Source organism: Pseudophryne corroboree, chromosome 6, assembly GCF_028390025.1.
Source record: "Pseudophryne corroboree isolate aPseCor3 chromosome 6, aPseCor3.hap2, whole genome shotgun sequence".
Classification (NCBI taxonomy): domain Eukaryota; kingdom Metazoa; phylum Chordata; class Amphibia; order Anura; family Myobatrachidae; genus Pseudophryne; species Pseudophryne corroboree.
In genome coordinates, this window is record NC_086449.1 from 766,708,270 (window position 1) to 766,729,838 (window position 21,569).

At 47.9% G+C, this 21,569-nt stretch overlaps 1 protein-coding gene across 1 annotated transcript in view; it reads right to left on the bottom strand.

Moving 5' to 3' along the window:
* The window catches only part of LOC134933420 (matrin-3-like), a 221,607-nt gene that overhangs the window by 151,454 nt on the left and 48,584 nt on the right, over positions 1-21,569 (bottom strand). The window contains exons 6-8 of the mRNA XM_063928616.1: positions 13,545-13,645; positions 12,737-12,780; positions 4,201-4,326 (exon numbers count right to left, since the gene is read on the bottom strand). Of these exons, the coding sequence (XP_063784686.1) occupies positions 4,201-4,326; positions 12,737-12,780; positions 13,545-13,645 (271 nt within the window). The remainder of the gene's footprint in view (positions 1-4,200; positions 4,327-12,736; positions 12,781-13,544; positions 13,646-21,569) is intronic.

Below are 21,569 nucleotides of genomic sequence, written 5' to 3' on the forward strand. Positions count from 1 at the left end.
GGATGCGCCTCAGACCCGCTTGCCTTTCTGAGGCCGAAAGGACTGTACTTGATAATACGGTGCTTTCTTAGGCTGTGAGGGAACCGGAGGTAAAAAAGTCGACTTCCCAGCTGTTGCTGTGGATACGAGGTCCGAGAGACCGTCCCCAAACAATTCCTCACCCTTATAAGGCAAAACCTCCATGTGCCTTTTAGAATCAGCATCACCTGTCCACTGCCGAGTCCATAATACTCTCCTGGCAGAAATGGACATTGCATTAATTCTAGATGCCAGCCGGCAAATGTCCCTCTGTGCATCCCTCATATATAAGACGATGTCCTTTATATGCTCTATGGTTAGCAAAATAGTATCCCTGTCGAGGGAATCAATGTTGTCTGACAGGGTATCAGACCATGCTGCTGCAGCACTACACATCCATGCTGAAGCAATTGCAGGTCTCAGTATAGTACCCGAGTGTGTATATACAGACTTCAGGATAGCCTCCTGCTTTCTATCTGCAGGCTCCTTTAGGGCGGCCGTATCCTGGGACGGCAGTGCCACCCTTTTAGATAAGCGTGTGAGCGCCTTGTCCACCCTTGGGGATGTTTCCCAACGTAACATATCCGTTGACGGGAAAGGGTACGCCATCAGTAACCTCTTAGAAATCACTAGTTTCTTATCAGGGGAACACCACGCTTCTTCACACAATTCATTTAATTCATCAGATGGGGGAAAAGTCACTGGCTGCTTTTTCTCCCCAAACATAATACCCTTTTTAGTGGTAACCGGGTTAATGTCAGAAATGTGCAACACATTTTTCATTGCCGTAATCATGCATCGGATGGCCCTTGTGGACTGTACATTTGTCTCATCCTCGTCTACACTGGAGTCAGACTCCGTGTCGACATCTGTGTCTGCCATCTGAGGTAGCGGGCGTTTTTGAGCCCCTGATGGCCTCTGAGACGCCTGGGCAGGCGCGGGCTGAGATGCCGGCTGTCCCAAAGCTGTTACGTCATCGAACCTTTTATGTAAGGAGTTGACACTGTCAGTTAATACCTTCCACATATCCATCCACTCCGGTGTCGGCCCTGTAAGGGGCGACATCACACTTATCGGCTCCTGCTCCGCCTCCACGTAAGTCTCCTCATCAAACAAGTCGACACAGCCGTACCGACACACCGCACACACACAGGGAATGCTCTGAGGACAGGACCCCACAAAGTCCTTTGGGGAGACAGAGAGAGAGTATGCCAGCACACACCACAGCGCTATATATCACAGGGATTTACACTATACTGGGTGATTTTTCCCAATAGCTGCTTATTAACACAATTTTGCGCCTAAATTTAAGTGCCCCCCCCCCTCTCTTTTTTACCCTTGTTGTACTGGATACTGCAGGGGAGAGCCTGGGGAGCTTCCTTCCAGCGGAGCTGTGAAGAGAAAATGGCGCTGGTGTGCTGAGGAAGATAGCCCCGCCCCCTCAGTGGCGGGCTTCTCCCGCTTTTTATAATGTTATACACTGTATTATGTGCTAAATGTGCCAAAAGGTAAACTAATTGCTGCCCAGGGCGCGCCCCCCCAGCGCCCTGCACCTAACAGTGACCGGAGTGTGTGGTGTACTATGGGAGCAATGGCGCACAGCTGCAGTGCTGTGCGCTACCTTAATGAAGACAGGAGTCTTGAGCCGCCGTTTTTCGTCTTTTTTCTTCTGTCTTCTGGCTCTGCAAGGGGGGCGGCGGCGCGGCTCCGAAACGGACGATCGAGGTCGGGCCCTGTGTTCGAACCCTCTGGAGCTAATGGTGTCCAGTAGCCTTAGAAGCCCAAGCTAGCTGCAAGCAGGTAGGTTTGCTTCTCTCCCCTCAGTCCCTCGTAGCAGTGAGTCTGTTGCCAGCAGATCTCACTGAAAATAAAAAAACCTAAGAAATACTTTCTTTTCTAGTAAGCTCAGGAGAGCCCACTAGGTGCATCCAGCTCTGGCCGGGCACAGATTCTAACTGAGGTCTGGAGGAGGGGCATAGAGGGAGGAGCCAGTGCACACCAGATAAAGTACCTAATCTTTCTTTTAAGAGTGCCCAGTCTCCTGCGGAGCCCGTCTATTCCCCATGGTCCTTACGGAGTACCCAGTATCCACTAGGACGTCAGAGAAAATAAAAATAAAAATCCAAGAGCCACACAAGCCTTGTTGCTACGATGAGCACAGAAAAACCACTGAGGTACTCTGGGATATGGAGGGGTGGAGTGTTCTAAATTTAAATATTCAGTGCCCTGTTCCTGCAGAAGCCGTCCATATCCCAAGAGTACTCCAGTGACCCCTAGTGGATGAAAAAGAAAAGCTGTTTTCAAGGCTGCCTAGCGCAGCCCCACCTGTTAGCTGCCTGCTCTGCAGGCATGGCTATAGAGGAAGCAGTGCAGTGCATCCTGGGAACAGTCAAAGCTTTAGCCTGTTGGTGCCTCGGATCAAAATCCAACTCTACATCTCCCGATGTTATTCCCTGTGGAATACCAGTGTACCCCGCTGTAAAAATTAATTTATTCCAGTTTGGATTAAGGCTGTAACATAACAAAATGTGGGGAAAAAGTGAAGCTTTGTGAAAACTTTCTGGATGCACTGTAGCAATGCGAAGAGGACGCATTTTTAGCACACAAAAAAAGGACGCCCGATGCTAACAGAGTTGAACAGGACCTGGCAGCTCACTCACACTAGGCATCTCCCACTAGGTGGCATATTGAGGCAAGATGTATGAGAAAACATCTGTATATCAGATTTTATGTTACAGTTTCTCTACTATCTATAGTTAACTCTCTAAATTGGAAGATAAAAGGAGTTGTGCAGGAGGAACATGAAGCAGCAATGTCCGACTACCTCCTCTTTGGTCTCATAGCACCGGTGCCTGGCAGAGCTTGGAGCTAATTGGTTATTTGGTGAGGGGACTGGAGAGCGGTACAATAATGAGTGTCTGCGGGCAATAGTGAAGCATGGTGGAGGTTCCTTGCAAGTTTGGGGCAGCAATTCAGCAAATGGAGTTGATGATTTGGTCAGGATTAATATAGTGTCCTCAATGCTGGGAAACACAGGCAGGTACTTATCCATCATGCAATACCATCAGAGAGGCACGACAACGACCCCAAACATACAGCCTATGTCATTAATAACCATATTCAGCATAAAGTAGAACAAAAAAAAAACAAAAACAAAAAAAGTCCTGGAAGTGATGATATGGCCACCACAAAGACTTGTTCTCAACATTGAGTCTGTCTGGGATTACATGAGGAGACAGAAGAATTTGAACAAGCCTACATCCACAGAATATCTGTGGCTAGTTCTCCTAGATGTTTGGAACCACCTCCCTGCTGAGTTCCTTCAAAAACTATATGAAAGTGTACCTAGAAGAATTGATGCTGCTTTGAAGGCAAAGGGTGGTCACACCAAACATTGATTTGATGTAGATTTGTGTTCATACACAATTTACATGATTATATAGACCGTGCTCTCTGACACCTACAGTGTATTGGCAGGGCTCCAGCTACGCTATGCGACAATGCCTGCTGGATCAGACTCGCAAGATTCAGCCGTCTGCAGCATACAGAATCAGCTTTAACCTCACAGTCCAACAGCAGCAAGCGGTGCACCGCAGAGCTGTTGTATGAGCAGCGGTCACACTTGGATCCCGCTGTGAACCACAGAGGTGCTGCTGTACATGCAGGGCTTGGAGCCTGGTGTCTCCATTGCCTCTGGGAGTTCCGCCCCTGCCCTTCTGCTCCATGGGTGGTTTCTGTCCTCGCTGAGCTCGCCTTAGGACACCTGTGTTACGGTTTGACAGGTTTATCGCCCCAGTGAAACTCCCCACTGGCATACAGATGTGTCCGTTTAAACCTTTCCTTTTTTGCTTCATTTGGCACGACATTGAATAGCACAGCTAGCCATTGGATGGATCCTAAATCAAAGTTTGCCGTATAAGAGTTTGTAGAAAGTAGCAGATTAAAGCAGAACATTTTAAGAAAAACCAAAGTGTGGCTAAGTCACAAAGTCAACAGCGTGCCATATGGCTAAATTTTAGGAAAGGTGTATGGACATATCTGAACAAGCTATGCTCGCGTGCATTTCATTAAATGGCCTGCATCGTCCTACATTCCTACTATCTTCCATATGTTCTATTTCATACATTGCACCAACTGCAGTCTGACAAAGCGCACTAAGCGAGCATTTACTAATGTACATACCTCATTCTTATCATTTATAATCAAATAGTTGCTAATCACACCAAACGGATTTGCAAGTTTCAGAAGCTCAAACGTCAATCTCTTTCCCTTCTCAAAGCCTTTGACAAGAATCACTCTGCCAGGTCCCTAATTGGGAGAAGGAAAGAAATACATTAACTTTAAAACCTATTAGTGGTGGATTCAAAATTCCTGTTTATTGTGTAAGGAGCGTAAACAAAAAAATATAGGATTTTAATTACATGCCGGTAAATCCTTTTCTCATAGTTCGGATGCTGGGGTACATATTAGTACCATGGGGTATAGACTGATCCACCAGGAGCCATTAGCACTAAGAGTTTAAGAGTATGGGCTGGCTCCTCCCTCTATGCCCCTCCTACCAGACTCAGTCTAGAAACTGTGCCCGAGGAGACATAATTCGAGAGAAGGAATTACAGATAGTGGCAAGATTCATACCAGCTCACACAAACATGCGAATACGGCCAACATGCCGGAACAACTCAGCAACAGCTTAAACATAAATAACGCAAAACTTACCTAGGAACCAGGTAACACTGAACCATAAACCCAATGCAGGAAAACGAAGTGCTGGGCCCAGCATCCTCTACGGACTACGAGCAAAGGATTTACAGGCAGGTAATTAAAATCCTATTTTATATTACATCCTAGAGAATGCTGGGGTCCACATTAGTACCATGGGGATGTACCAAAGCTCCCAGTACGGGAGGGAGAGCGCAGAGGCTCCTGCAATACTGCCTGACCAAACTTGAGGTCATCAGGAGGTCAGAGTATCGAACTTGTAAAACTTGGCAAATGTGTTCGAACCAGACCAAGTAGCAGCTCGGCACAGCTGTAAGGCCGAGACACCCCGTGCAGCCGCCCAGGAAGAACCCACTTTACGAGTAGAGTGGGCCTTAACCGTTTTCAGACACGGCAATCCTGCCGTAGAATATGCATGCTGGATAGTGAACCTGATCCAGCGCGAAATTGACTGCTTAGAAGTAGGACACCCAATTTTCTTGGGATCGTAGAGGACAAATAGAGAGTCAGATTTCCTATGACGAGCAGTCCTCTTCACATATCTTCAAAGCCCATAAAACATCCAAGGCCTTTGAAGCAATTGAGGAGTCAGCCACTGGCACCACAATAGGTTGGTTGATATGGAAAGCAGATACAAAACTTAGGTAGGAACTGTGGACGAGTACTAAGTTCCGCAATGTTTTTGATCTCCAGTAGAGGCTCAAACCATGCCGATTGTAGGAACTGCAAAACCACATCTAGATACCAGGGTGCCGTTGGCGCCACAAAGGGAGGCTGGATGTGCAGAACCCTTTTCAAAAAAGTCTGAACCTCAGGAAGAACAGCCAATTGTTTTTGAAAGAAGATGGACAAAGCAGAGATTTGGACCTTGATGGATCCCAATCTCAGGCCCATATCCACTCCTGCCTGCAGGAAAAGGAGAAAACGTCCAAGTTGAAACTCCACCACAAGATACTTCCTGGCTTCACACCAAGAAACATTTCTTCCAAATACGGTGGTAGTGTTTAGACGTCACCCGCTTCCTAGCCTGAATCAGGGTAGGAATACCTTTCAGAGCTAAGATCTGGCGTTCGACCGCCATGCCGTCAAACGTAGCCGTGGTAAGTCTTGATAGGCGAACGGTCCCTGCTGCAGCAGATCCTCCCGAAGAGGTAAGGGCCTTGGATCTTCCAGCAGAGGATCCAGTAGATCCGCATACCAAGCCATCCTTGGCCAGTCCGGAACAATGAGGATGGCCAGAACCTTTGTTCTTCTTACCAGCTGAAGGACCTTTGGAATCAGAGGAAGTGGAGGGAACACATACACCGACGTGAACACCCACAGTGTTACCAGTGCGTCCACCGCCACTGTCTGCGGGTCCCTCGACCTGGAACAGTACCTCCCCAGCTTCTTGTTGAGGCGGGAGACCATTATGTCTATGTGAGGAACCCCCCATCAACCGGTTACCTCCTCGAACACCTTCGGATGGAGACCCCACTCCCTTGGATGGAGATAGTGTCTGCTGAGGAAGTCTGCTTCCCAGTTGTCTACTCCCGGAATGAAGATTGCAGACATCGCTACAGCGTGCCTTTCTGCCCAGAGGAGAATTCTTGACACCTCTGACATGGCAGCCCTGCTCTTCGTTCCGCCATGTCGGTTTATGTAGGCCACTGTGGTCACGTTGTCCGACTGCACCTGAACAGCCCGATCCTGTAGAAGGTGTGCTGCTTGCAGAAGGGCATTGTACACGGCCCTTAGCTCCAGGATGTTTATTGGGAGAAGAGATTCTTGATTCGACCACCTTCCATGAAAGGTTTCCCCCTGAGCGACTGCTCTCCAACCTCTTAGACTTGCATCTGTGGTTAAAAGGATCCAGTCCTAAATTTCCGAACCTTCGGCCTTCCAAAAGGTGAGGAAGTTGTAACCACCAGAGGAGTGAAATCCTGGCTTTCGGAGACAGGCATATCCTCTTGTGCATGTGTAGGTGAGAGCCCGACCACTGGTCCAATAGGTCCAGCTGAAAAGGTTGAGCATGAAACCTGCCGTACTGCAGAGCCTCGTAGGCGGCAAACATCTTCCCCAGAAGGCGTATGCATTGATAAAGATACCCGGGTAGGCTTTAGGACATCCCGGACCATTGCTTGAATCACCAACGCTTTTTCCACCGGGAGAAATACCCTCTGCACTTCCGTGTCGAGGATTATTCCCAGGAAAGACAGCCACCTTGTTGGTTCCAGATGAGAGTTAGGAGGCACGGTTGAATCCTAAAACTTCCAGAGCAGTTGTGTCGTGAGCGCGATGGACCGCAACAACCTCTCCCTGGACGACGCCTTGATCAAGAGATCGTCCAGATATGGAATTATGTTCACCAAGGTGATGGCAGAGATGATGGTTCTCCTCCGCAAACAGGGGGTGAAGATCCTCGGTGCTGTGGAGAGGCCAAACGGCAGTGCATGGAACCGATAGTGATCGTCCATCAGTGCAAACCTGAGATATGCCTGATGCGGCGCCCAAATGGGAATGTGGAGGTAAGCATCCTTGATGTCCAGAGACACCAGGAACTCCCCCTCTGTCAGTCCTGAGATGACAGCTCTCAGAGCTTCCATCTTGAATTTAGACTCCCTGAGATAAGGGTTCAAAGACTAAGTTTAGAATAGGCTGTACCGAACTATCCTGTTTCGGTACCACAAAACGATTCGAATAATAACCCTTGTTCCACTGCTGAAGTGGGACCGGAACAATGACCCGACACCACCAATTTTCAGATGGCTTCCAGAAGAATTGTTCTGTCTGCCAGCAGGGCTGGCAAGCCTGACTTGAAGAAACGGTGAGGCGGGGGATCTTGATACTCCAGTCTGTACCCTCTGGACACTATATCCAGTACCCAGGGGTCCAGACCCGACGACACCCAGACATGGCTTAACTGCCGGAGTCTTGCCCCCACCTGACCCTCATCCATGCCTAGCTGTCCACCGTCATGCGGAGGGCTTAGGGGTATTAGAAGCGGGCTTCAGAGTCTGGGAACCTGCTGGAGTGGGTTACTTTCCTTTGGCACAACCACCTCTGATGAAAGTGTTCGAAGGCTTATTTTTTCTAGGCCTTGCGGGCCGAAAGGACTGTAACGTGGTAGAGGAAAAAGGCTTCTTCGTAGCCGGTGCAGCCGAGGGGAGAAAAGGAGACTTACCCGCGGTAGCCGTGGCAATCCACGCATCCAGCACCTCCCCAAAAAGAGCCTGACCTTTGTATGGTAGGCCCTCCACACACTTCCTGGATTCCACGTCCGCAGACCAGTTGCGCAGCCAGAGACCCCTGCGAGCCGAGACTGGCATGGAGGAAATCCCTGCAGCCATGGAACCCAAGACTTTCATGGAATCCACCAGGGACCCTGCAGAATCCTGAATATTACGAAAAAATAAATAGTCACCTTTATCCATCGTAGTCGATTCCTCCTGCAGAGTGATTGACCAACTGGCAATAGCTTTTGCAATCCAAGCACAGGCTATAGTAGGACGCAATATAGCCCCGGAAGCCATGTAAATGGATTTCAGTGTAGCATCCACCTTGCGATCTGCCGGGTCTTAACGCGGTAGATCCCGGGAGCGGTAATACCACCTGTTTGGACAGCCTGGAGACAGAGGCGTCAACTATCGGCGGGGACTCCCAACTCTTCCTAAGGGTAGGGAATCTGTTATTTCCTTGAAAACCTCCGGATGGAGTCTTCACTCTCCTGGATGGAGATAATGTCTGCTGAGGGAGTCTGCTTCCCAGTTGTCTACTCCCAGAATGAAGATGGCTGACAGCGCTAACGCGTGTTTTTCTGTCCAGAGGAGTATTCTCCTCACCTCCGACATTGCCGCTCTGCTCTTCGTTCCGCCCTGTCGGTTTATGTAAGCCACTGTTATGTTGTCCGACTGCACTTGGATGGCCCGATTTATCAGAAGAGGGGTCGCTTGAAGAAGACCGTTGTAGACAGCTCTTAGTTCCAGGATGTTGATGGGCAGGCCAGCTTCCAGGCTTGACCACCATCCTTGAAAGGTTACCCCTTGAGTGACTGCTCCCCAGCAACCGTTGTTAGCAGGACCCAGTCCTGAATCCCAAACCTGCGGCCTCCCACTTTGGCAACAGACAAATTCTCTGATGCATGTGGAGGTGAGATCCCAACCACTTGTCCAGGAGAGCCAGTTGGAAGGGCTGAGCATGGAACCTCCCGTACTGGAGAGCCTCGTAGGAGGCTACCATCTTTCCCAATAGGCGAATGCATTGATAAAACAGACACCCGGGGTGGCTTCAAGACATCACGGACCATGGATTGGATCACCAACACCTTGTCCCGCGGAAGAAACACCGGCTGCACTTCCGTATCCAGGATCATTCCCAGAAATGACAATCTCTGGGTTGGTTCCAAATGTGACTTTGGAAAATTCAGAATCCACCCGTGACACTGGAGCAGTCGCTTTGGGAGAACAATGGACTGCAGCAGCTTCTCCTTGGACGATGCCTATATCAGGAGATCGTCCAGATAAGGGATGATGTTCACACCCTGCTTGCGGAGTAGTATCATCATTTCCGCCATCACCTTGGAAAACACCCTTGGTACTGTGGAGAGGCCGAATGGCAGTCCAGTAATGCGAAGCGGAGATGAGCCTGATGTGGCAGCCAGATCGGAATTTGGAGGTACGCATCCTTGATATCCAGCGATACCAGGAATTCCCCCTCTTCCAGACCTGATATCACCACCCTGAGAGACTCCATCTTTAACTCCTTTAGAAAGGGGTTAAAAGATTTTAGGTTCAGAATGGGCCTGACCGAACCATCCGGTTTCGTTACCACGAAAAGGTTCAAATAGTAACCTTTGTTCTGCATGTGAGGTGGTACTGGCACAATGACCTGTGCCTCCATCAGCTTTGGACAGCGTCCTGAAGTACTGTGCTGTCCTCCAGCAGAGTTGGTAAGCCCGACTTGAAAAAACGATGAGGATGGACACCTTGAAATTCCAGCCTGCATCCCTGTGAGACAAAATCTACTACCCAGGGATCCAGGCCGGACGATACCCAGACATGACAGAAGTGTGAGTCTCGCTCCTGTAGGCCCCACCTCCGGGCCGGGCCGTCCACCGTCATGCGGAGGACTTTGGGGTACCTGAAGCAGGCTTTTGTTCCTGGGAACCTGCAGCGTCAGGTTTCTTGGACTTAACCTTACCTCCCCTAAAGGAGGTATTGGATGATCTGGCCTTTCTAGGCTTGTTAGGCCGAAAGGACTGCTTAGCAGCCGAGAAGAATTTCTTCGGAGCAGGTGCAGCTGAGGGAAGAAACGGAGACTTACCCGCTGTAGCGGTGGATATCCACGCGTCTAGAGCTTCCCCAAAGAAAGCCTGACCTGTATAGGGTAGCGACTCCACACTTCTTCTGGATTCCGCGTCGGCCGACCACTGGCGAAGTCACAGTCCCCGGGGAGCTGAAACAGACATGGAAGAAACTCCCGCAGCCATGAAACCCAGGTCTTTCATGGATTCTACCATAAAACCTGCAGAATCATGAATGTTGCGTAAATACAATGCAACGTCATCCCTATCCATTGTATACCAATCCTCTATTAAGGTAGCCGACCACTTCATTATTGCCTTTGCAATCCATGCACTAGCAATAATGGGACGTAATATGGCCCCTGAAGCAGTGTACATTGATTTAAGCGTGTTATCAATTTTCCCATCAGCCGGCTCCTTTAAGGCAGTAGATCCCGGTACAGGTAAAACCGCCTTTTTTTGAGAGTCTGGACACAGATGCGTCAACAATCAGCGGGTTTTCCCACCTTTTCCTATACTCCTCAGGGAAAGGAAAAGCCACCAGAATCCTCTTAGGGATCTGAAACTTCTTTTCAGAGTTTACCCATGCTTTTTCAAATATAGTTTTCAGCTACTTTGACGCAGGGAAGGTTAGAGAGGCTTTCTTATTTTCAGTGAAAAAAGCCTCCTCAACCTGTTCAGGTGTGGTATCATTTACATTTAACACGTCCCCGATAGCCTCTATCAACAATTGCACCCCCCTTGCAAGAGATGCAGACCACCGCAACACATACCCATCACAGTCTGTAGTGTAACAATCGGTATCCGTGTCGTCTTGTGTGACATGCACAAGCACACATTTGTGGGGGTATATAGCGGGGTGTCCCGAGGTACCAGACACGGGCCATACAGCTCTGTAATACCTGGGTTGCAGATTCATTACTAGCAACCCTGTCAGAAATCTGAGAAATCCAAGTTTTGATAGCGCTGACTGTGCTCCGTAATAGGATACAGTGTCTAATTACAGCCTCCCCTCCCTTCTGCAACCCCCTGGTACCGTGTACAGTAAGCTGGAGTTGTGGTGGAGGGACCTGAATCTTCCTCTCAGCGCTTGTAGGCAGGAAAATGGCACTGGAACGCTGCTGGGTCCGCTCTGAGGAGAAGCTCCGCCCCCTTAACGGCTCCGCCGTCTTCCCGCTCTTCAGGTGATTATACTGGCTGAGATCCCTGGACCCCGACAGGCTTACTGACTAGTATGGGGGGTAAGCTCTGGCTCATGGCGCCCCTCACAGCGCCGCACTATGTGCCTCTGGTACCGTCCGGGAGCTCTCCCACCCATTGCCACCATCTTCACACCAGCCCCCCCGCTTGCTAGGGGGGGGGGGGGGTCGGTGACTAACACCACTCTTCAGCTCTGTAAGGGGTTGGCGGCATGCTGCTGGGGCGAGCGGTTCCCCTGTGGCGGAGACCGATTAGACAACTCTGGAGCTCAGTGTAGAGTCAGCGGCTCAGACCCCGCAGGGTGGACACTGCTCCCCCCCTTAGTCCCTCGCTGCAGGCAGGCTGTTGCCAACAGCCTCCTGTAAAGAGAAAAACTCTAAAATAAAACTTTACCAGGAAAGCTCCCCTCGCTGTGACCGGCTCCTCCGGGCACATTTTCTAAACAGAGTCTTGTAGGAGGGGCATAGAGGGAGGAGCCAGCCCACACACACACTCTTAAAGTGCCAATGGCTCCTGGTGGACCAGTCTATACCCCATGGTACTAATGTGGACTCCAGCATCCTCTAGGACGTACGAGAAATCCTATTTTCTCTAGCATCCATAAGGGATATTGGGGGAATCTAGTACGATGGAGACGTCCCAAAGCTTCCAGAACGGGCGTGAATGTGCAGAGAAGTCTGCAGCACCGCCTGCCTAAACTGGGAATCCTCTTTGGCTAGGGTATCAAATCTGTAGAGCTTCACGGAGGTTTGAAATTATATGGATCATCATCTGCCTCGACATTGGATTGGCTGCTTTAAAAGACTAGAACACGCCACTGACATTAGCCACCAAAAAGTTTGGATCCAACACCCTGACTCACTTTCTTATAGGAAAATATAATGTATATAAAAGACCGGTATATTTACTGAAATGCAGGTTTAATAGCGGTTGCCCATAATAACCAGATTCTAGCTATTAACTTCTAGGAGGTGCTACATAAATAAGTAGAAACTGATTGGTAGCTATGGGCAACATTTCCACTTCTAAAAACCTGCACTTTAGTAAATATATACGCCAGAGTATTTATTCCTCCACTTCCTGAAAGTGTAAGCGATCTGAAGCAACGCATCACAGCAGGTGTGGACTAGGAATGCTCAGGTGTAATTGGAACAAACTGGATTACCGTACTGATATCTGTGGTGCGACAAAAGACTCACACAAAGAACAGTAATAGAAACTTACTAACATACGACCTACCACTGTAAGTATTAATACTTTGGTTTATAAAAAATAATAACACTTTGAAAGTGTATACTTTTATAGTAACCCTGTATTTTCACGCAATTATCTAATTAGAGCCACGTAAGAATTTAGTTTATCTGATAAAACCATCGGGTAAAATTAGCTGAAAAACCTGGGGATGGGGGGGTTCTGCGCTAAAAATTAGCACGGCTAATAGAATACCCCCCTTAATAGTCAATTGAATTGTGGGGTAAGCTCTGAAACACTCTTACACTAACCTAAGGATAGACTTACCTTTCTCTTTTTCATGTGACTTGGTCCAGGCACATCTCCAGTTCCTGCACACAGATAAAACACAGAATCAAGTTGGGAACTGGAATTCATTGTGAGCACAATAATTTAAGTGGGATGAAATGACACGAAACTTGCGGCCTATGGAGACCTCTGTTCTGATAGGCCAGGGTGTCTATAGATCCAAACACCACAGACAAGAGCATAACGTGACAGTTACCATGCAAGGAAGAGAGGGGGGAGGGGGGGGATTTTTGGTCATGAACTGTTAAATTCTTTTCTCTTAAGCTGAATGGGGGACACTGGACTATGGGGATTGCAGGTTGGGCCTGGAGTTCGCACTTTAACTGCAGCTTTAAATTCTAACCTCCTCCCCCCTGCAACACCAGCATGCCAGTACTACTTTAAAAAAAAAAAAAAAAAAAACTAGGGTAGAGGACCCACACCATCGCCAGGACTCTCTAATCCAGTAAGGTGAAGACAGCTCATGCAGCACAAAGACACCTAGCTACAAAGAAAAAAAACTTTACTAAAAAACCAAAAGTAAATAATTCTATAACACTGACTGCAAAAGCAGCCCACCAAACCACACTGGCATGCTGGTGTTGCAAGGGGAGGAGCTTAGAATTTAAAGCTACCATTTATGTGCCAACCTACAATCTCATGGCCAGTGTCCTCCAGCCTTGCTGCCTGAGAAACAATCAATAACTTACTTGGTACAAATAAAAGAGAATGCAAAGAATCAAAACTGCCATTTAAGGCCAGGAACAGACGGTTATTACACAGGAGATATAGTAATAATGAAACATACCTAAGGAACCCATGTGACCTCCGCTTCCACCTTTAGGACCGACTCCCACATGCACCTCTGCTGCCGCATTTGTGGACTGCTGCAGTGTATGGGAATAGTCACTGCAAAAAAAATAAGATTTTAAGCCTACCGGTAAATCTTTTTCTCCTAGTCCGTAGAGGATGCTGGGGACTCCGTAAGGACCATGGGGTATAGACGGGCTCCGCAGGAGACATGGGCACTATAAAGAACTTTTAGTATGGGTGTGCACTGGCTCCTCCCTCTATGCCCCTCCTCCAGACCTCAGTTAGAGAAACTGTGCTCAGAGGAGATGGACAATATGAGGAAAGGATTTTGTTAATCTAAGGGCAAGATTCATACCAGCCCACACCAACCACACCGTATAACCTGGAAAATACGCAACCAGTTAACAGTATGAACAAAAACAGTATCAGTCAAAGACCGATCTAAACTGTAACAGAACCCTTATGTAAGCAATAACTATACACAAGTCTTGCAGATTTAGTCCGCACTGGGACGGGCGCCCAACATCCTCTACGGACTAGGAGAAAAAGATTTACCGGTAGGTTTAAAATCTTATTTTCTCTTACGTCCTAGATGATGCTGGGGACTCCGTAATGACCATGGGGTTTATACCAAAGCTCCAAACCGGGTGGGAGAGTGCGGATGACTGCAGCACCGATTGAGCAAACGCGAGGTCCTCATCAGCCAGGGTTTCAAACTTGTACAATTTAGCAAGTGTTTGAACCCGACCAAGTAGCTGCTCGGCAAAACTGTAATGCCAAGACGCCTCGGGCAGCCGCCCAAGATGAGCCCACCTTCCTAGTGGAATGGGCCTTTACTGAATTTGGTAACGGCAATCCAGCCGTAGAATGAGCCTGCTGAATCGTGTTACAGATCCAGCGAGCAATAGTCTGCTTAGAAGCAGGAGCGCCAACCTTGTTGGCTGCATACAGGACAAACAGAGCCTCTGTTCTCCTAACCCTAGCCGTTCTGGCTACATACATTTTTAAGGCCCTGACTACATCCAGAGACTTGGAGTCCTCCAAGTCACCAGTAGCCACAGGCACCACAATAGGTTGGTTCATATGAAATGAAGAAACCACCTTAGGCAAAAATTGACGAGTCCTCAACTCTATCTACATGGAAACTCAAATAGGGGCTCTTGTGAGACAAGGCCGCCAATTCGGACACCCGCCTTGCAGATGCCAAGGCCAATAACATGACCACCTTCCAAGTGAGAAAACCGTTCAACCGTTTGAAGAGGTTCAAACCAGTGAGATTTTAGGAACCTTAACACCACGTTAAGGTCCCATGGTGCCACTGGGGGCACAAAAGGAGGCTGGATGTGCAGCACTCCCTTCACAAAAATCTGAATATAGATAGGCTCCATTATGGTACAAATTTCGGTCCTAACTTCAGGCCCATATCCACTCCTGTCTGTAGAAAGTGGAGAAAACGACCCAGATGGAAATCTTCCGTAGGAGCATTCTTGGCTTCACACCAAGATACATACTTCGTCCAGATACGGGGATAATGTTTCGCCGTCACATCCTTACTAGCGTTTATCAGAGTAGGGATGACTTCCTCCGGAATACCTTTCTCAGCTAGGAGACTGTTCAACCGCCATGTCGTCAAACGTAACCGCGGTAAGTCTTGGAACACGCAGGGCCCCTGCTGCAACAGGTCCTCCCTGAGAGGAAGAGGCCACGGATCTTCTGTGAGCATTTCCTGAAGATCTGAATACCAGGCCCTTCGAGGCCAATCTGGAACAATGAGTATTGTCTGCACTCTTGTTCGTCATATGATTCTCAATATTTTTGGAGATGAGAGGGAACACACAGACCGACTGAAACGCCCATGGTGTCACCAGGGCGTCTACCGCTACTGCCTGAGGGTCCCTTGACCTGGCACAATACCTCCGAAGCTTCTTGTTAAAGCGTGACGCCATCATGTCTATTTGAGGAATTCCAACGACTTGTTATCTCTGCAAAAACCTCTTGATGAAGTCCACACTCTCCTTGATGGAGATCTTGTCTGCTGAGGAAGTCTGCTTCCCAGTTGTCCACTCCCGGAATGAAGACCGCTGACAGAATGCTTACGTGATTTTCCACCCAGCGAAGAATCCTGGTGGCTTCCGCCATTGCCACTCTGCTCCTTGTCCCGCCTTGGCGGTTTACATGAGCCACGGCTGTGACGTTGTCTGATTGAATCAGCACCGGTAGGTCGCGAAGAAGACTCTCCGCTTGTTGTAGGCCGTTGTATATGGCCCTCAATTCCAGCACGTTGATGTGTAGACAAGCCTCCTGGCTTGACCATAGTCCCTGAAAATTTCTTCGTTGTGTGACTGCTCCCCATCCTCGGAGGCTCGCGTTCGTGGTTATCAGAACCCAGTCCTGAATGCCGAACCTGCGACCCTCTAGAAGGTGAGCACTCTGCAGCCACCACAGGAGGGACACCCTGGCCCTGGGGGACAGGCTTATCTTCTGATGTATGTATAGATGGGACCCGGACCACTTGTCCAGAAGGTCCCACTGAAATGTCCTCGCATGGAACCTGCCAAAAGGGATGGCCTCGTAGGCTGCCACCATTTTCCCCAGAACTCGAGTGCATTGATGAACAGACACTTTTTGGTTTCAACAGGTCTCTGACCATGTTCTGGAGGTCCTAGACTTTCCATTGGGAGAAAACCCCTCTTCTGTTCCGTGTCCAGAATCATGCCTAGGAATGATAGTCGAGTCGTTGGAACCAATTGTGACTTTGGCAGATTGAGAATCCAACCGTGCTGTTGTAGCACTCTCAGGGAGAGCGACACGCTCTTCAGCAATTGATTTCTCAATCTCGTCTTTATTAGGAGATCGTCCAAGTATGGGACAATTGTGATTCCCTGCCTGCGCAGGAGCACCATCATCTCCGCCATCACCTTGGTGAAAATCCTCGGTGCCGTGGAAAGCCCAAACGGCAACGTCTGAAACTGGTAATGACAGTCCTGTACAGCGAACCTCAGGTACTCCTGATGAGGAGGCTATTTGGGGACATGAAGGTAGGCATCCTTTATGTCCAGTGACACCATAAAATCCCCCCCTTCCAGACTGGATATCACAGCCCGGAGTGATTCCATCTTGAATTTGAATTTTTTCAAATACAGGTTTAGGGATTTTAGATTTAAAATGGGTCTGACCGAACCATCGGGCTTCAGGACCACGAACAGGGTTGAATATTACCCTTTCCCCTGTTGGACCAGGGGAACCTTGACAATCAGTTGCTGTTGACACAGCTTTTGAATTGCACCCAATACTACTTCCCTTTCCGGGGGAGAAACTGGCAAGGCAGACTTGAAAAAAATTGGCGAGGGGGCACCTCTTCGAATTCCAGTTTGTAGCCTTGGGATACAATCTCCATCGCCCAAGGATCCAGGTCTGAAAGAACCCAGACCTGGCTGAAGAGTCGAAGACGTGCCCCCACCGGCGCGGACTCCCTCAGTGGAGCCCCAGCGTCATGCGGTGGATTTAGCAGAAGCCGGGGAGGACTTCTGCTCCTGGGAACTAGCCGAAGCAGGCACTCTTTTCCCTCTACACTTACCTCTGGCGAGTAAGGAGGAACCCCGACCTCTTCTGGACTTATGCGACCAAAAGGACTGCATCTGATATTGTGGAGTTCTCTCTTGCTGTGGGGGAACAAAAGGCAAAAAAAAAAAGTAGATTTATCCGCGGTAGCTGTGGAAACCAGGTCCGCGAGACCATCCCCAAATAAAACATCACCCTTTTAAGGTAAAACCTCCATATGCTTCTTTGAGTCTGCATCACCCGTCCATTGGCGGGTCCACAGGGCTCGTCTAGCAGAAATCGCCATCGCGTTGGCTCTCGAACCTAGCAGCCCAACGTCTCTCTGAGCGTCTCTCATATATAAGACTGCGTCTTTAATGTGACCTAAGGTCAATAAAATGGTATCCCTGTCCAGGGTATCAATGTCAGTTGACAAGGTATCTGTCCAAGCCGCAACTGCGCTACATACCCATGCAATTGTCAGTCTGAGTAAAGCACCCGTATGCGTATAAATAGATTTAAGGTAGTCTCCTGTCTGTGATCAGCAGGATCCTTGAGGGCTGCCGTGTCTGGAGACTGCAGCGCCACCTTCTTGGACAGACGCGTTAAAGCCTTGTCCACCCTGGGGAATATTCCCACCGTACCCTGTCCTGTGCAGGGAAAGGGTATGCCATGAGAATCCTCTTGGAAATCTGCAGTTTCCCAAGATTTTTCAAATACAGCGTTCAGCTCATAAGATGGGGAAATGTTACCTCAAGTTTCTTTTCCTTAAACATGTGTACCCTCGTGTCAGGGACTGAGGGGTCATCTGTGATATGCAAAACATCTTTTATTGCAATAATCATATAATGAATACTTTTGGCCACCCTTGGGTGTAACCTTGCATCATCATAGTAGACACTGGAGTCAGAATCCGTGTCGGTATCAGTGTCTTCTACTTGGGATAGGGAACGTTTTTGAGACCCTGAAGGGCCCTGTGACCCAGTCGAAGCCGTGGATTGACTTCCTGCTTTTTCCCTGGACTCTGCTTTGTCCACTCTCTTATGTAATAAGGTCAAATTTGCATTTAAAACATTCCACATGTCCATCCAATCATGAGTCGGCGTTGCCGATGGAGACACCACAATCATCTTCTCCACCTCCTCCTTAGATGAGCCTTCCGCTTCAGACATGCCGACACACGCGTACCGACACCCCCACACACAGGGATATAGTTATAAGGAGACAGATCCCCAATAAGGCCCTTTGGAGAGAGAGAGTATGCCAGCACACACCCAGCGCCAACTGACACTGGAAACAGAATTCCCAGATAAACAGCACTTTTATATAAATCTATCTATATACACTCACTGCGCCAATTAAAAGTGCCCCCCTCTCTTTCCAGCCCTCTGTCACCGTGTTCAGCAGGGGAGAGTCCGGGGAGTCAGCTTCTCTGCGGTGCTCTGTGGGAGAAAATGGCGCTGGTTAGTGCGGAGGGACCAAGCTCCGCCCCCTCCAGCGGCGGGCTTCGGTCCCGCTCAATTGTTTAAACTGTCGGGGGATTTTAATAATTACTGCCTCTGCAGCCCAAACATTCACAAATGCCAGCCTAGAGGTTTACATAGCTGCCCAGGGCCCTCCCCCTGCGCCCTGCACCCGTCAATGCCTGCTATTGTGTGTAGGAGCAATGGCGCACTGCGTTACCGCTACGTGCTTACCTCAGGGAAGATCTGAAGTCTTCTGCCGCCTTGAAGTCTTTTCTTTTTATACTCACGCGGCTTCTATCTTCCGGCTCTGTGAGGAGGACGGCGGCGCGGCTCTGGGACGAATGGGGGTTGGGAGAGACCTGCATCCGACTCCCTCTGGAGCTAATGGTGTCCAATAGCCTAAGAAGCAGCGCCCATCACTTAAGTAGGTCTGCTTCTCTCTCCTCAGTCCCACGATGCATGGAGCCTGTTGCCAGCAGTGCTCCCTGAAAATTAAAAAACCTAACAAAATTCCTTTTTCAGAGAAACTCAGGAGAGCTCCCCTGTAATGCACCCAATCTCCTCTGGGCACAGGATCTAACCGAGGTCTGGAGGAGGGGCATAGAGGGAGGAGCCAGTGCACACACATACTAAAAGTTCTTTATAGTGCCCATGTCTCCAGCGGAGCCTGTCTATACCCCATGGTCCTTACGGAGTCCCCAGCATCCTCTAGGACGCAAGAGAAACATTGTATTGTGCAATGAGCAAGAGACAATATAAACAAACATACTAGAACCCTATATACATTATCCTTTAATATTAAAATCGATTTACAACTTTATTCTGGGCCGCTTACCCAAAATGGATATTAGGGCAGCACTCAATTCATAATACCAATAGCAAATCTCCTTATTTGATATCCATTTATCTTATGAGAATAAGCATACAGAGCACATACTATGCATTCCAATACATGATTTTATTAAGAACTATATTAAAAGTTACAATAAAATCACATTTGTGTCATTCATTTTTGACTTAAATCTTTAAAATGGTTTGTACTTCGTGCTAGAACAAGACTTCAGATATTCAATTCACCAATGTGTTATAGATAGATATATATATATATATATATATATATATATATATATAGATATAGATATAGATATAGATATAGATATAGATATATATCTCTCACACACACACGTAGCACCCAATTGATAATACTAATAGGAAATAGCCTTGTTAATACTTGATGATCATATATCTTACGATGATAATGATTAAATGCCTTTAAAAGGTTTGCTTAATTTTGGCTTAGGAGTAGGTCCCTGGAAGACTAGGAGCTCTCCGGCCAACCTGTGTCCATCATCACTTCTCTTACAAACAGGTGACTCACAGGGTGGTATTCATGTGACCAGTGGTCAGGACACCGATTGTCACATGACATCCACCAACATCCCGCCCCCTCACTATCCTGACGGTTGACATGCACTGCCGGTCAGCCATACCACACCCGACTCACAGGTCCAGTACTGAACCTGTGAGCCACCTGTTTGTAAGAGAAGCTGTCTTCAATTTAGACTGAGTAACTTAAACTACAGACCAGACAAATTGATCCTGGCGTGGAATAAGAATCTGCGTTATTAATCTGAGTTACTAAAAGACCTCCCCAAAGGAAAAAATCACGTTAAATATTTATCCCTTTTTAAGGCAATTCTATTAAGAGCCTACAAAGATAAGCACCCCTGAAGTCATGTGACAAATTTTATTATATATATATATATATATATATTCAGATAAAATATGGAATGTGGAAAGGCAAGTGGTATAAGTTCAACGAAGCGGGACATGAACATACGTGTAGATGGTGACAAACTATTGGATGGTCATTTTGATTGTCCGAGGAATAGATACAATGTGAATTTGTTGAGATAATTATTTTTCAAGTGAAACCACGGGTCGTACACGTAACATGACCGAGTGGCAAAAGGTAGCCATTGTTTCTGGCAGAAAACATGACCATTGCCTGGAGGAGGTGGTGACGTTTATTGGTGGTGCTCTCGAAGACAAAGAATAGGTTCCATCTACAGTGGAAGGAGCATGAACACAACAAATCTTAGCGGCAGAACAGTGGCCTCTATTATACTGATTTTTTTTTGTATAACCAAATACTGTCCATGCTGAGAAGGTTTGTGATTGCATCCTGTATGCGATAACATTATATTTATATATGTACATTTGCATATGACATACTGTGATACGACTATTTTAGGTACTGTAATACAGGGGGGGGGGTATTCAATTAGCACCGGTAATCCCAGAGCTATTGAATTTGCCCACCGCCTATTCCATTGTTGGCCTTATTCACCTACTGTTTTAAGACTTTTTATCCCCCCCCCCCCCCCCCCAAGTAAAAAAAAAAAGCAATGGTGAAAAAAAGGCCTTAAAAGCTGCACAAACGGCCCCCGTTTTTCGGCGCAGGTCAGAAAACATGTGGATTCACTGAATTTTTCGCCTGCTGAATTTTTTGCCTATGCTGAAAAAACAGCCATGCTACTGATTAGGGCATTAGCCCTGAAAAATAGCAAAAAAAAAAAAAGCCTAGGCGAAAAAAAAATAGGATTTTGGTACTTACCAGGTAAATCCTTTTCTTTGAATCCATAGGGGGCACTGGAGTACTCTTGGGATATGGGCGGCGTAGCAGAACAAAGGCACTGAATATTTAAATTTAGAACTCTCCACCCCTCCATATCCCAGAGTACCTTAGTGTACGAACCCAGTGTTTTTACTGAGCGAACTACTATAGAGAGGTTGACAATGGAGAATTCCTATAACATAACGGACAACAACAAAGTTGACCCATAACGTTAATGTCAACTAAACAGTTGACACCATAACCGATAGACCTTTATACCTTGAACCATTCGGTGAAAATGTGTTACCATAAGCTCCTTTGAGCTTAATACAAACCAGGTAAAACGTGTTACCCTAAGCTCCTCTGAGCTTAAAACAACCCAGGTAAACTGCTCTGG